General features: G+C 29.5%; 1 protein-coding gene across 1 annotated transcript; it reads right to left on the minus strand.

The window, feature by feature from the left end:
- Positions 1 to 13,198: 13,198 nt before the first annotated feature.
- LOC130805677 (uncharacterized protein At4g04775-like) lies at positions 13,199 to 13,579 on the minus strand. Its single transcript, XM_057670458.1, has one exon. The coding sequence runs from the start codon at positions 13,577 to 13,579 to the stop codon at positions 13,199 to 13,201; it is 381 nt and encodes a 126-aa protein (XP_057526441.1).
- Positions 13,580 to 13,703: the final 124 nt, after the last annotated feature.

The raw sequence follows: 13,703 nt of genomic DNA on the forward strand, positions 1-13,703 counted from the left end.
ACAATTTAAAAAGATATTTTTGAGAAATTTTTATAAGTTATTAAATATTAAAGTGTTTTTCTTGAATACATGAGATTTCATAATAAAAGTAACTTTTAATCACTATTTAGTACAAAATATTTTATTTGCTAACTATTTGACCAAAATTTATGTTAAATAATGATGTAAAAGTATATTTAATAAACTTGCCGCTCAAACTATGTGTGATATATTGATTTTGTGAAATTACAAGTTTTACTTGTTTTATAATTAGAAACATTGACATTTGTGAAAATTATAAGTTTGAGTTGTTTTAAACTAGAATATTGATTTTTGTGAAATTATAAGTTTTATTTGTTTTACAACTAGAATGTTAATTTTTGCAAACCTAATAAGTTTACTTATTTTTCTAAACTTGAAATATTGATTTTTGGTGAACTTGTAGAATTTTGGAAACTTATCCAAATGATGCATTTTTAACTTGAATTTTAATTAGAATATTTGATTTTTTTGAAGAGAATAAAGTTTTATTTATTGTAAAGTTGAAAATGTTGATTTTGGGAACTTATTTAAAAAGGGATAGATTTTAGTAGCTACTTGTGGAAAATATTAATCAGGAGACTATTGATAGAATATTGTTATTAGTGTGAATTTAGCAAGCTATTAAAAATAAAGTTAAAAATAAAATTTAATGTGTAAAAATTTAATAATGAATGTATAAAGACATAAAGGTTAATTTTACGTTATGATTTCGAATTTTATTAAATAAAAGAGGTTATCACCTAAGTTGGTCAAAGTCAAAGTCAAAGTCAATGTCAAATTGTAGTAATAAAAATGTGATGTACTTGTGTGGATGAATATGGATTGAATGACCCTGATAGCAAGATAATGCTGAACCATGGACTAGTATGTAAAATTCCGGCGCCCGTGTTGGCCGGCACTAAAATGCTGTTTAAGACAGGGGGTTAGCTACCTATCCTGTAAAGCTCGAGCATAAATTGTATTGGAGGGGTGACGACTCCCACCACAGTTAGAGTTTAGGACTACGGTCTTCACCTAACTAGAACCTTACATATATCAGGTGTCATATTGATGTGCTTGTTGATCAGTGATAAACTTGATTAGTGTTGATGCTATGATGCATGGTACGGTTATGAGTATTAACCAAATGAACTTACTTAAGTGTTAAGATTACCGAATTGTATAAGTGGCAGTAACGTACTTCTGTCAGGATTAAGAATGTTATCTTAATGACTTAAAAGTATGGAACAGAAAAAGAATATGGTAAAAGTATACGGTGATGTTAATTAATTATATGTTCGTGCTTAAATTATTATTTTGTAAATGTCGCATATAATTTTCGTATTTTGAGCGGAATAGGAAGTTATGCTCGGCGTTAAGCGCTGACCGATTCAGGATTTAGTTCAGAATCCGATCCAGGCCGCAGTAATTACTATTTATCGAGAACTTAGCTGCTTTTTGTATCTTTATTGATGACTTGATGATGATGTATTTTTTTGCATTTTTTAGCAAACAATATTTCTTATCAGATGTAATATTTACTTTTGTTTTTATGAAATTAAAGTTTTTTAAGAGTTCGGCATTTTGAGACTTCCGCAATATTCTTGTATTAAACATTATTATTAAATGTTAATTATGTATCGAGATTGCTGCTCCTGTTACAGACCCTATCTGATCCAACGAATAACCGCCGACATGCTTAAATGTCGCTGGGGTAGAGTTGCTCCAGCATGTTTGAAGTGGTCTGAAAGTTAGGACGAGGCTCTTAGGAGGAAGAAGAAGGGCATGAGAGATGAAAATGTGATTAAAGAAGCGCATTTAATCCATCAAAGAAAACACGGTAACTTTAACTTGATTGAGCAATGGAAAATTTTAGAAAAGTATAACAAGTGGAAGCAAGTGGTAAAAAGAAATCAAAAAAAACAATTAGATCAACAACCAACTGGTGGTGTTAGTAGTGAAAGTACTGGGAAAAGATCAAGGACAGAAGAAGATTTTGAAACACCAACAAGTGAACCTTAAGGAGGATCATCTACTCACCCCCAGGGTGTGTAGAAGGCTAAGGCTCGCATGACTGTGAATATGGTTGCAGATGAATCAATTCAAGCTTTGAGTGCATTTGGAGAGAGTCTTCGATTTAATTCAAAAATAATGAAGGAGAAGACAGAACATCAAAAACAAAAAGAAGCCCGAAAACAAAAATAACTTCAAATGGAAGAATATCGAATAAATTGGGATATCTATCAAACATTAAGCAAAAAGAAAACTCTTCAGACATGGGAAGTTGATATGATGGTTCAACTTGGACAATACTTTCAGAATTACAATCGTCAGTAGATGATTTAATTATGTAATGTCTTAATTATGTTTTAATTATGTATTGTTTTTAATTTAGTGTATTTATTATATGGATGCGCATTGTAATCTTTATTTGAATTTAATGAATTTTCCTTAATTATTATTAATGTCTACATTTATATTTATTAAAAATTATTAGTTTAATTAAAAGAATATTTTTTTTAATTAATAAAAAAGTAGTTCTATTTTAATCAAATAAAATATTATATTAACTTTGTACATGAAAATATTATTATAAAAACATAAAGATAAATATTAGATAAATTAAGGGAGAGAAATTATGGTGGGGTAGAAAAAAAGTAAGAAAGAAAGGATGATGATTTTTTTAAAAAGGTCATTATTAATAAAATTAAGTTGAAAGATAAACTTTTAGGAGAGAGAAAAATTATAAAATAATAAATGATTTTTTTAGGTCATGAAAAATGATGCTCTAAGGGATTACCTCAAATAGGAATACTAAAGGATAAAAAGTAGAGTAAATATTTCAGAATATTATAAAAGCCTGGAGAAAGAGAAAATACAACATGGGTATTCTAATACCCGAAATTAGTCGGTAAATATTTACACTAATCCTGGAGAGTAAAATTTTTCCTTGAGACCAGAAGAAAGAAGTATACCAAACCAAGTGCTTTTTATTCCCAAAATATAGTGCTCGCTTGTAATATTTCTAATATCATTTTTCTTTAAACAATCTATCCCATATTATTTTTCATAAGATCTAGGGCAACCCCTAACGGCCTGTTGGATTATTGGTATTAAATGGTGGTAATGAAAATGATATATAGTGTAAAATTTTATCAAAAGTTCTATATTATTCCCATGGTAATGACATTTTGATCACAATAAAGTTTTTTTGTTCACAAATTTCCATTACCATTTAATACCACATCTCCCAATGGTAATGCATTGGCATGAATTTTATGAAGAATATGAGATGATTGAAATTGGACAAGTATGACCATCAAGGTAACTAAGAAATCATTTTTCAATTAAATTTAAACTAATTTTCATTCTCATTACCACCGTTTATTACCACTTACCAAACAGGCTGTAAAAGAAAAAGATTGGCTTTACTTTATGGTGCCTTCTAATTTATCTAAGACTTTGTTGGATTAGTAGTATCAAATATAAATGTAAAACATGTCTTCTTAATAAGCGATGTTAAATGCTCTACTTGGAGAGAGAGATGGATGGAAGCTAAGACATGAGGCTAATGGTTCTGATAATAGAATTCATATTATTATAAGAATTGATATAATAATCAATTTTATCAGAATAATGGAATACATTAAACCAATACGAGGCTTTACGTTAGCAAGGGATACCATGATACTTAAAAGGCAAGGAGTCACTAAAGAAATACATTGCTAATTTCTTCTTTATAAATTTCAGCAATCCAAAGACTTTTCTAATCTAGTCAAGGCTTTAGATAAGCATCTTCACTCATGTTTCATCCCCTTAGTGGAATATCATAATATCAGTTTCGCATTGACTTGAAAGACCTTGAAAACTCTCGAATCTCAATAGAATAAACTCTCTAAACACAATGTTGGTTTTTGTAAAATAAAAAGTAGAATAAAATAACGATATTTTTTCCAAATATTATGTTTCACTAAGTTAAAATCTTTTTTAATATTTAGGATATTAGGTTATTTTATTTCCTAGTATTTAGGTTTAAGTTAATATTTTGTTTATTTTAGTCCTAATCTCTTGTATAAATAGAGGTGCTACTTCCCGTTATTAAAATACAAACCCACTATTCTAATCCAATTTCTACATTATTTATTTCTACATGGTATCAGTCCCGTAAGATTTTCCTGGACAGAAAAACGCAATCCGCATTTTATCATTGATTATAATCGACCAAAATCGATCCAAACAAAAACCAATCAAACCAAATCAAAAACAAAACCAAACTGGGACCATAATTTCCATGCTCAAATGGAACAACATATGTTCCAACTTATCGAAAAATACAACCAAAAAATTAATACTTAGCCAGAAATTTCTGAAAAATTAATTACAAAAATTACACCAAGTGGTGAAAAGAAATTTAGACTAAAATTGATGATTGGGGGTGACTCAATCATATCATTGCCGCTCATCCTATCACCAGAGATCGTCAATGGAATCAAATAGATAAATTGGTGACCTCTTGGATCATTGCAAGTCTTGACACCACCATTATATATCGATGGTGTTCTTGACTATACTACTATTGGTTATGAGTTGTGTACTTGGATTCACACCTTTTTCGAGCCAATTTTACTACCTTCCGTGAATAATCCCATCTAGCGTGAGGTCGCGATGGGGAGAAATATAGGAGATAAGAAAGAAGAAGAAAACACGAAACCCATAAATAATCAAACTCAAAACCAAGATCAAGACCCCCAAAACAAAGATTTAAAAGGAAACTCAAAAATTCTCAACAAAGATATGAACTTGCTAGGTATCACTGATTCTACTAACCACGAATACCAACATTCATGGTGAGTTGAACGTTGAAGATAATGAAAAGATAGGATTCAGTTCAAAAGTGAAAAGGACAGAGGAGACCATGAACAAAGGGAGTGCTTTTTGCTTTTCTTATTCAATCCCTTGTTATATGGACACACAAAATAATAAAACAATACCCCATCAAATTCTCATTACCATGAACCTTTTTTTTACCGAGCTCATGTTTTTTGTGAGTTCTTAACCCAGCTTACTCCTCTTCCTTCACAATTCAACTCACTTGAGCCTAAAATTCAACAATCTAAAATTCAGATTTTTAACCAAGATAATAAAATAAACCAACTCAATTTATTTCTTGACATTTTATATAAAGCTAAAAAATTGAAAGTCAATTATGAAAAATTCGTAGAAAATAAAGATTATCAAAATTACCTTTGTAAAATTAAAAGATCAACTAGCGAATTTCTATTAAAGGCGATTGGATTCGAAGACTTGAAAATTATTGTGTTAGTTCGATTTTGCTGATTCCGAGACTTAACTTTAGGGAGTGAGTAGGAGAATAGAAAGTAGAATAAAATAAAGATATTTTTCAGAATATTATATTTTAGGAAGTTAAGATATATTTTAATATTTAGGATACTAAGATTATTTTGTTTCATTATTTAATTAGGTTTAGGTTAATATTTTATTTTCTTATTTAGTCCTAATCTCGTATATAAATAGAAGTATCATACAAATGCAGTATTCAAAACTTAATTTCCGCATTTTTTATTTTTACAGTTGAATGCGGTGACTCATAACTCAACCTTGATGTCTATAAAGTGTATTGATGATGTGGATTGGTTATGAAGAATTTTGAGGATTTTATAATGGAATACCAAATTGGTATTAGATGTTGATCATGTCTATAAATTGGAAAATTTTGATGATTCTTGGATTGGTTCTTTGTATTCATGGATTTTACGGTTTAAATTAGAGAAGTTTGACAAGAATCTTCATTTTTGGTTATGGAAACTCAAGACCTGAGGGCTATCTTCGTGCAAAATGGATTATAAAAGGCCATGTTGGAAATATCGAAGGAATCTTCCCTTACATTAATATATTTTTTCAATGGTTAATCTATTTAAAGAAATTTGACTTTTTTTTTTGATATTTTAATTGATCTATTATTTTGATTTAATACTACGGCTAGAAAATATCACAATAGGATTTAATTGGCATTAGGAAGAAATCAATAATAATCATCAATAAAATATATTAATGAAGAAACGACTTGAGATACTTGTCACATTGTCATTACAAATTTTTCCATCTTTGTTCTATTCTTAACATGAAAAATTTTGATATTTGACCTGATATTTTAGAAAACAATTAACTTATTAAAACATGTGATATTTGTTGAGAGACTGTAATTATATGTGATGATCTATTGAAGTACTATATTTTCTTCTTATTGATCATTGTTGAAGACTTTTAAATTTTATTTGTCTTAATTAGTAATAATTACTATGAGTATATGTTTGAATATTATTGTATAATAAATTAATTATTCTTTTTGATAATAATAATATCATAACAAATACAAAGATTCAATAAATAAGTTTATGCTGTAAATTTTTTAACTTTATAAAATAAAATCATTATTCATATCAGTAAATATTTATAGCATCCGTGTTTTATGCGGAAATCTATCTAGTATATAATAGAGGTAGAATCAAATAAGTAGGATTTTAAAATGAGAAGAATAAGAAGGATTTCGTTACTCATTATATATACAAAAAAGGATACTATGTTATAAATTAAGAGCATTTTTCATATTTATGACATAATATTTTTTTCTGTGTAAGATAATGACTTACAATTTAGTGTTTTTAGCTCGATCGTGACCATGAAATTTTTTATCTTATTCAAATCAAGGGTGTAAAATGCTTCTTATCATTCTCATTTTGAATACCTTTCTCATTAGATTCCTCTCCGTATCATTCTATATACTAAAACAAAGACCACCTAATGACACGTGTCAGCCTCTGGTAAAAAATTTACCGCTCAAATTAGCTTCTCACATACACTTTCTTATAACTTTATTGTAGCTTTCAGGACAAGATTACTATACATTAATGCATGCTATTGCAATTCTATATAACTATTAATTTTGCCTATTTAAGATTAAGGAGATTTATATCTTTATACCAATTGGAATAATATATGTGATTTCAGTAAGATTGAAAACAAATTTTCTTCCCTTTATATGTGTTGGAATATTATATGTGTAACTAGTAAGATTGAAAATAAATTTTCTATTTAAGATTTATCTTCTATACATTAATACAAATTATTGTGATATTTTCTACCTCTAAATTGAGCATGTCTCTTTTGTTCATATTGTATATTATTGGTCATCATTCTATATACTAAAATGTTTACTAAACGAGGTTGATAAATAACTTGATCGAGTAAGTGACTAATTGCAAAAATATTTGTGTTTCTATTGCGAAGCAAAAACAAAAAGAGGTTAAACAAAAATAAATAAACTTATTATTATTAAAAAGGAAAATTTGATATTAATAATCCAATATTTCACTCATCTGCTGTAAATAATCCCACCTATGGATTATTTTTTAATAATCCAACCTTTTTCCTTTGTTTGCTGTCAGCATACTAATAGGGTATACTGATAGCAAATTAAGGGTAAATGTTGGATTATTAAAAAATAAAAGATGCTGCTAGCAAACTAAAGACAACCGTTGGATTATTAAAAAATTAATCGGTGGGATTATTCACATCGGATGGATGAAAGATTTGATTATTAATATCAATTTTTCTGATTAAAAATGAAATGGATAACTTAAAGGCTTGAAGTTAATCAAATGAGGTGAGCAGCAAAGTGAATGTGTATAAAATCTTATCATTCGCAAGATTATAACTTTCATACACCATTATTCCTATTTATCAACACCCATAATTAAATGTTTCGTTTAAAAGAAAAGTCTTCTAGAAAAGAGAAAGGCAAATGAGATAAAATTGTAATTTGATAATTTTTCTATGTTAGAATTCTTCTTTACATTTACAAATATTACTATGTGGAAATGCATTAAAATATATCAACAATTTAAGTTGATTACATTTCGCAAAGTACTCAGTTATTGAAAAGACATTATTTAAAATTAAGAGGTCTTTCTTTAGATTATTGTGATATGATATGATATGATGACTTCGCTATCTTTGTCTCACTTAGTTTGTGCACATTTTCAAATATTAATCAATGTCATAATGCATCCTATTGTGCATAATTATAAATTATAAAAAGTTGATATTATAACGAATAAAATAAGTTCTCAATTGACTATGATTTAATTTATAGATTTGGAATAATTCAAATTAAGAGTGTTAGGAATAATTTTAAAAACTAAATTGGGTAAATGAACGAAGTATGTTTTAAGTATAGTAATTTGAATGATTAGAAGTGTTAAAAACTAAATATGGTATAGAAGTTTAAGGTATCACAAGGAGAGGTTTTCTTACAGAAATTGATTTTTTGTTCGAACGTCAAAAGGAGAGAGAAGCTTTGTGTTTTGGATTTTTCAAGAATATATTTTCCTTAGCTTACAAGTACTCTTTATTTTCATTTTGTATAAGTTGTTTAATCTAAAAATCAAAATAAGCACTTATCCATGCATTTTTCTTGTGTATCTAATCCATTACATACGTTAGAGTATTTATAGTCTATTCAATTTTTGATAAAGTAACTTTTTATATATCGTGTTTAACACGAGTAATCAACTAATATTTCATACATACATTTAATATATAGTGATTATTAAATAGCTCGTGCTTAGCAAGAGTAATCAACAAATATGTTCTAATAATGTGTAAATATTGTTATTTATTATTCAAATTTATTTGTTGTGATTTTTTAAAAATTAATATCCGTAGTTCTCTTTCTTAACTTTTATTTAATCTGTTTGTAATGATTATATTATTTATGCATAATAATTTCTAAATATGTTGTGCTTTTTAGCACTGGTGATCATCTAGTATAATATTGATAATTATTTATAACCATACAACATAGGAGTGAGTCAAAGAATCCTTGTAGACTTGATTAAATTTTATTGAGTACGTTTTATATACGGTTAATTTTATAATTTTATACTCAATAACTACTTTACTTATCCAACTATGCAACCATTATTTTATAATAAACATCCAATTATGTTTTACTGAAAATTGTATGAGAGTGTCTCATGCTTAAACAAACGTATACAATTATCTTATTTTATAATTGATTACATTAAGATAGTAAATGTATGTTAGACTAACTCAATAGAAATAGTTTAATCGTGAAACTGTCTCATTTGAAAATTTGTTATAATTTAACATCGATAATATAAAATTACATATATTTTTTTAATTTAAATTTAATGTACAATTTATTAAAAATAAAGTTTAATTCCACATGTCATTTTCTTAGAAGGTGAGACAAATGAAATAATTTCATTGGTTGTGGTATGGCAGATTAATTACATCACTAGAATTTTCTATCAAGATAAGAAAATAAAACTATTAAATATGGCAGTAAATATCATATGTGATAAATACATTTAAGGAAATATTTTATTTATTATAGTCAATTAGTAGTAATATATAATAGTGTAACAAAATACAGCAGAAAACAGTTGAATTTTCTATTTTTATGCTTTCTGAAATTTTTATTTTAATAAATTTTTTTTTATTTCCTTATACCTAAAATCATACAATTTAATAAAAAGACTGAAAAATTGCACGTATCATTCTTATGGAGCCATGCTAGATGAAAGGATTTTATTGGTTGATATTGGCTTACGTGACAAATAAAATTAATTAACCTGTTATTTTTAGTCATCCCAAATTTTAATCAAACTAAGTTAATTATCATTTTTAAAAACGGAATATATTGAATGATTCTGACTTATATTGAGTTATATTATATAAATTATTGATTCAAATTTATTATTTTTAAGTAGAAGTTGTAGCCGCACATTGGAATCTTCGATAATATTAGTAATAACAATAAATTAATAAAAGAAAAAAAAAAGAAAAAAAATGAGGAGATAAGAGGGATGATCCCTCTAGAATAGTTAGTTAAATAACATAATTGATAAAAATAACAATTTAAAAATAATGGTTTTATCATTATTGTCACATGGTTGCAGATTTGCAGTTTATCCCCAAGTGCTTTACTAAAAGTACCTTAATTATTTATAACATTTGTAAAGACTAATTAATTTATAGGTTAACAAAATTATTAGTTTCATTGTTAAACTTTCTTATAATGTCAAACATTTTTGATATGTTTATTTATGTCATTGTTTAGATATATAGTACTCCTTCAATTTTGTAAGTTGTTCCCACAATGAATATTCATGGAAATTAAGAAAAAAAATAAAATCTTTTAAATGATGAATATATTATTTTATTTAATAATAATTTTAATGGAGAAAAAGCGGAGACCATAAGTGTTACACAAATATCGAAATAAGTGGAAAAAATATAAGGTTAATAACTATTAAAAAATATTTAAATAAAATTAGTGGGAAACATGTAGAGACCATAAGCATAATAAAAATGTTAAAATAAAGTTTGTGGGAATATGTGGGGACGATAAATATTATTAAAATATTAAAATAAGGATACACCAGGTTAATTATCTCCAAAATTTATGATATAAATAGAAAGATTTTTAATCGAAATAACAAATGGAGCAATTCAAAATGATAAATAGAAACAATTTTAAGAACATCGCGAATAATATAAATTTGGAAAATTTGCAAACAAACACCTTTTAAAACCCGTTTTTTGTAAAGAAACACCTTTTATAATTTTTTTTGTAAAAAAACACCTTTTAAGAGACTTTTTCTTAAATTAGACACCTTAATTCAAATTCCGGTGGCTTTTGTCTAAATTCCGGCGTTGACTATGCTATATCAGTTGCATAATACGCGAGTGATTGCAAACGCAGGGAAGTGTAATTAGACACAATACTTCGTGAGTTTCTTCTTCGTTTTCCTCAACTTCCTTTCCTTCCCTCCACATTTCCCTTCACTTTGTCTGGTTTCTCATTTGTCACCATTGTTGATTTTGACCAAAGATTCGTAGCGCTGTTACTTCCTCTCAACTGTAAAAGGTAAGGTTTTTTTCGCATTAAAGTTACTGTCTTTTTGGTGTCAATTGCATTGTTAATTGAATTGTTTAATTGGTACGCATTAGTATATTGTGTTTGTGGAGTTCTAAAGTTAGGGTTTGTAATTGGTAATTGCGCAGATGAGGACAAAAAACCCTTTATTTAATCCTTCAACTGGAATCAAAAGCATTTTCAACCTAAAAATATGGCATGAGGGATGGTTTGTTTTTAAGAAGAACACGAGGTTGTATGATGATGGGTGCCTTGATATCAAAGTGGGTTGTTCTAAAATTAATTATTTTGGTGTTGTACAATCAGTTAGGAAGGTGATTCAGAGGAAAGATGCTGACTTTATTGTATATTATAGGTGTAAAGGGAGGAGCTTGATGAATGGTTTAATTGAATTTACACCCAACACACCTTTAGTTGATGTATTGGCAACGAAAGATGAGAATGTTTTCATTACTGTATATGTTGAGTATGATCAGAGTATATTTGATGTGGGTTCTTTTGATGCTGGTTGGTGGAGTTGAGGAGGATAATGATCATTATGGATTTGAGGAGGATAATAATGATGATGGATGTGAGGACATTTTTGATTATGAAGATGCTGGAAAGAATATGAACATTGAAGATTGTGGTTGGGCTAGGCCTAAGGTATTAGAAGGTTGCCAAAGTACTTTTGTTGGCCCAGAAGTTGAGTTAGACCACAATGAAATGGAAAATAAAAGCCAAAACCCTCAGTCCAAAAAAGCAGAAAAACTAGCAGCCTTGAGGAGAAAAACAAAGGCTTCTGTTCAACAAGTAACCATTGAAGAACCAGAACCCCAGATTGAACCAGAGGATGATGTATTCTATGATGGTGCGCAGATGAAGATATACCAGTAGGTGGGGATTTATTTGTAGAGGGTGTCACCAAGAACTTGGACAGTAGGGTTGAGAACGGCCTGCAACAACGCAAGTTCCCTCAACTGACTGTTAGGGAAGAAGAGGTTCAAGTCAGAGAAGATGATGATTTGAATGAAGACTCAGAGGAGGAAGGCAGTGGAGCAGATTTAGATGATGATAAGGTGGATGAGGGACCAGTATTCAACCCTAAGGTTGACCTTAAAAAAAATGTGGAGTTGAAGAAGGGAATCAGATTTGAAACAGTGGAGGATCTTAGGAAGGCAATTAGGCACCATGCTTTGAGACAATTTCTGACATTGACTTGTTTGAGGTGGATCATGATGGAGATAGATGGGTGGTTGACTTGAAAAAGCATTCATGTGGTTGTTTCAGGTAGGATTTGACAGGAATCCCTTGCTGTCGTGCATTCAAATGCATCATGGCATTCAGGGGCAAACCTGAAATGTATGTGCACAAGGCATACAGTAAGGAGATTTATGTCTTAGCCTATACACCTATTTTCCAACCAATGCCTGGAATGAAGCAATGGGATTCTACTGAACATCCCAAACCTAACCCCCCTGGTATTAAAAAGCTCCCTGGCAGACCATCACAAAAAAAAAGAATCAAAGAGAAGGGTGAAGGGGAAGCTGAACCTGAACCTCCAGTACTAAGAAAGAGGAAGCCCAATGCATGCAGTAACTGTGGAGGTCTAGGTCTCAATAAGAGCAAGTGCAAGAACCCACCTGCACCCCCTAAACCTCCAGCAAAAAGAGGAAGGCCAATGGGTGATCGTGTTCCAAAACAAGCAATACAGAAGAAAAGGGGAGAAATGAGCCAATGTCAAGAAGAAGCCAACACCAACTCTTCACAACCAGTAGACGCATCTCAAACATCTCACACATGAATTTAGTAGCTTTGATGTTAGTTTGTGAAACATTATTACTGTTTATTAGTTAGTCAATGACTTTAGTATCTCTGATGTAGCAAATGAACCTTATGTATGACTTTAGGATGTTATGGATGATATGCATTATGAAATTTGGTTCAATAATTCAGCTGCACATTATGAAATGGAGGCAAAAACAAAAAGAACTAAGAAATTTGGTTCAATAATTCAGGTGTACATTATGAAATGGAGGCAAACACAAAAATAACTAATAAGTTTGGTTCAATACTTCAACTGTACATTTTGAAATTGAGGCAAACACAAAAACAACCAACAAAACAACCAAACTAGTCCATAATCTTAAATAGAGTTCCTAAAAATAAAACAACCAAAAGAGCCAAAAATTGAGATTTGTTGCAGTTTTTTGCCAGCTTCAACCTCCCAACATGTCAACCGTCAAATCCGTCACCAGCAACCTTGGCAGCAGCTTTCGCAAGCTCTGATCCGAACTCAGCAACAAGACATGATTTCTCAAACTCCGACCTACTCAACCGACTCCTCAGCACATTCACTTCATTCCTCAGTTCCTTCTTCGCCTCCACCAACTCATTAATAGTTACCCTTTGCCACTCTACTTGATCGGCATCAATCCACCTGAAGAACGAGCAACCGCTTCTTCCACTTTCAATGTCATATAATTTACAAGCCATGAACCTACGCCCAGGATTTTTGGGGGTCCAAGACCTCATCATCGCAATTTGCATCCCACAGTAGCATCTAGTAGGTTGTGAGTTTTCAATGGCAGGAGAAAAACCACTAGAAGAAGACATACTAAACGGAACATCAAAGCATCAATCTACGCAATTTCAGATGAAAACCCTAGAAATTGAACTTCAAAAGCAAAGAGAGAGAAAGAGAAGAGTGATTTGAAATGGGAGTTGAGGGTGTAAATGG

This window comes from Amaranthus tricolor, chromosome 2, assembly GCF_026212465.1.
Source record: "Amaranthus tricolor cultivar Red isolate AtriRed21 chromosome 2, ASM2621246v1, whole genome shotgun sequence".
Taxonomy (NCBI): Eukaryota; Viridiplantae; Streptophyta; class Magnoliopsida; order Caryophyllales; family Amaranthaceae; genus Amaranthus; species Amaranthus tricolor.

Coding starts and splice junctions, on each gene's coding strand:
- LOC130805677 (XM_057670458.1), bottom strand. CDS start 13,579: ATGTCTTCTTCTAGTGGTTTTTCTCCTGCCATTGAAAACTCACAACCT.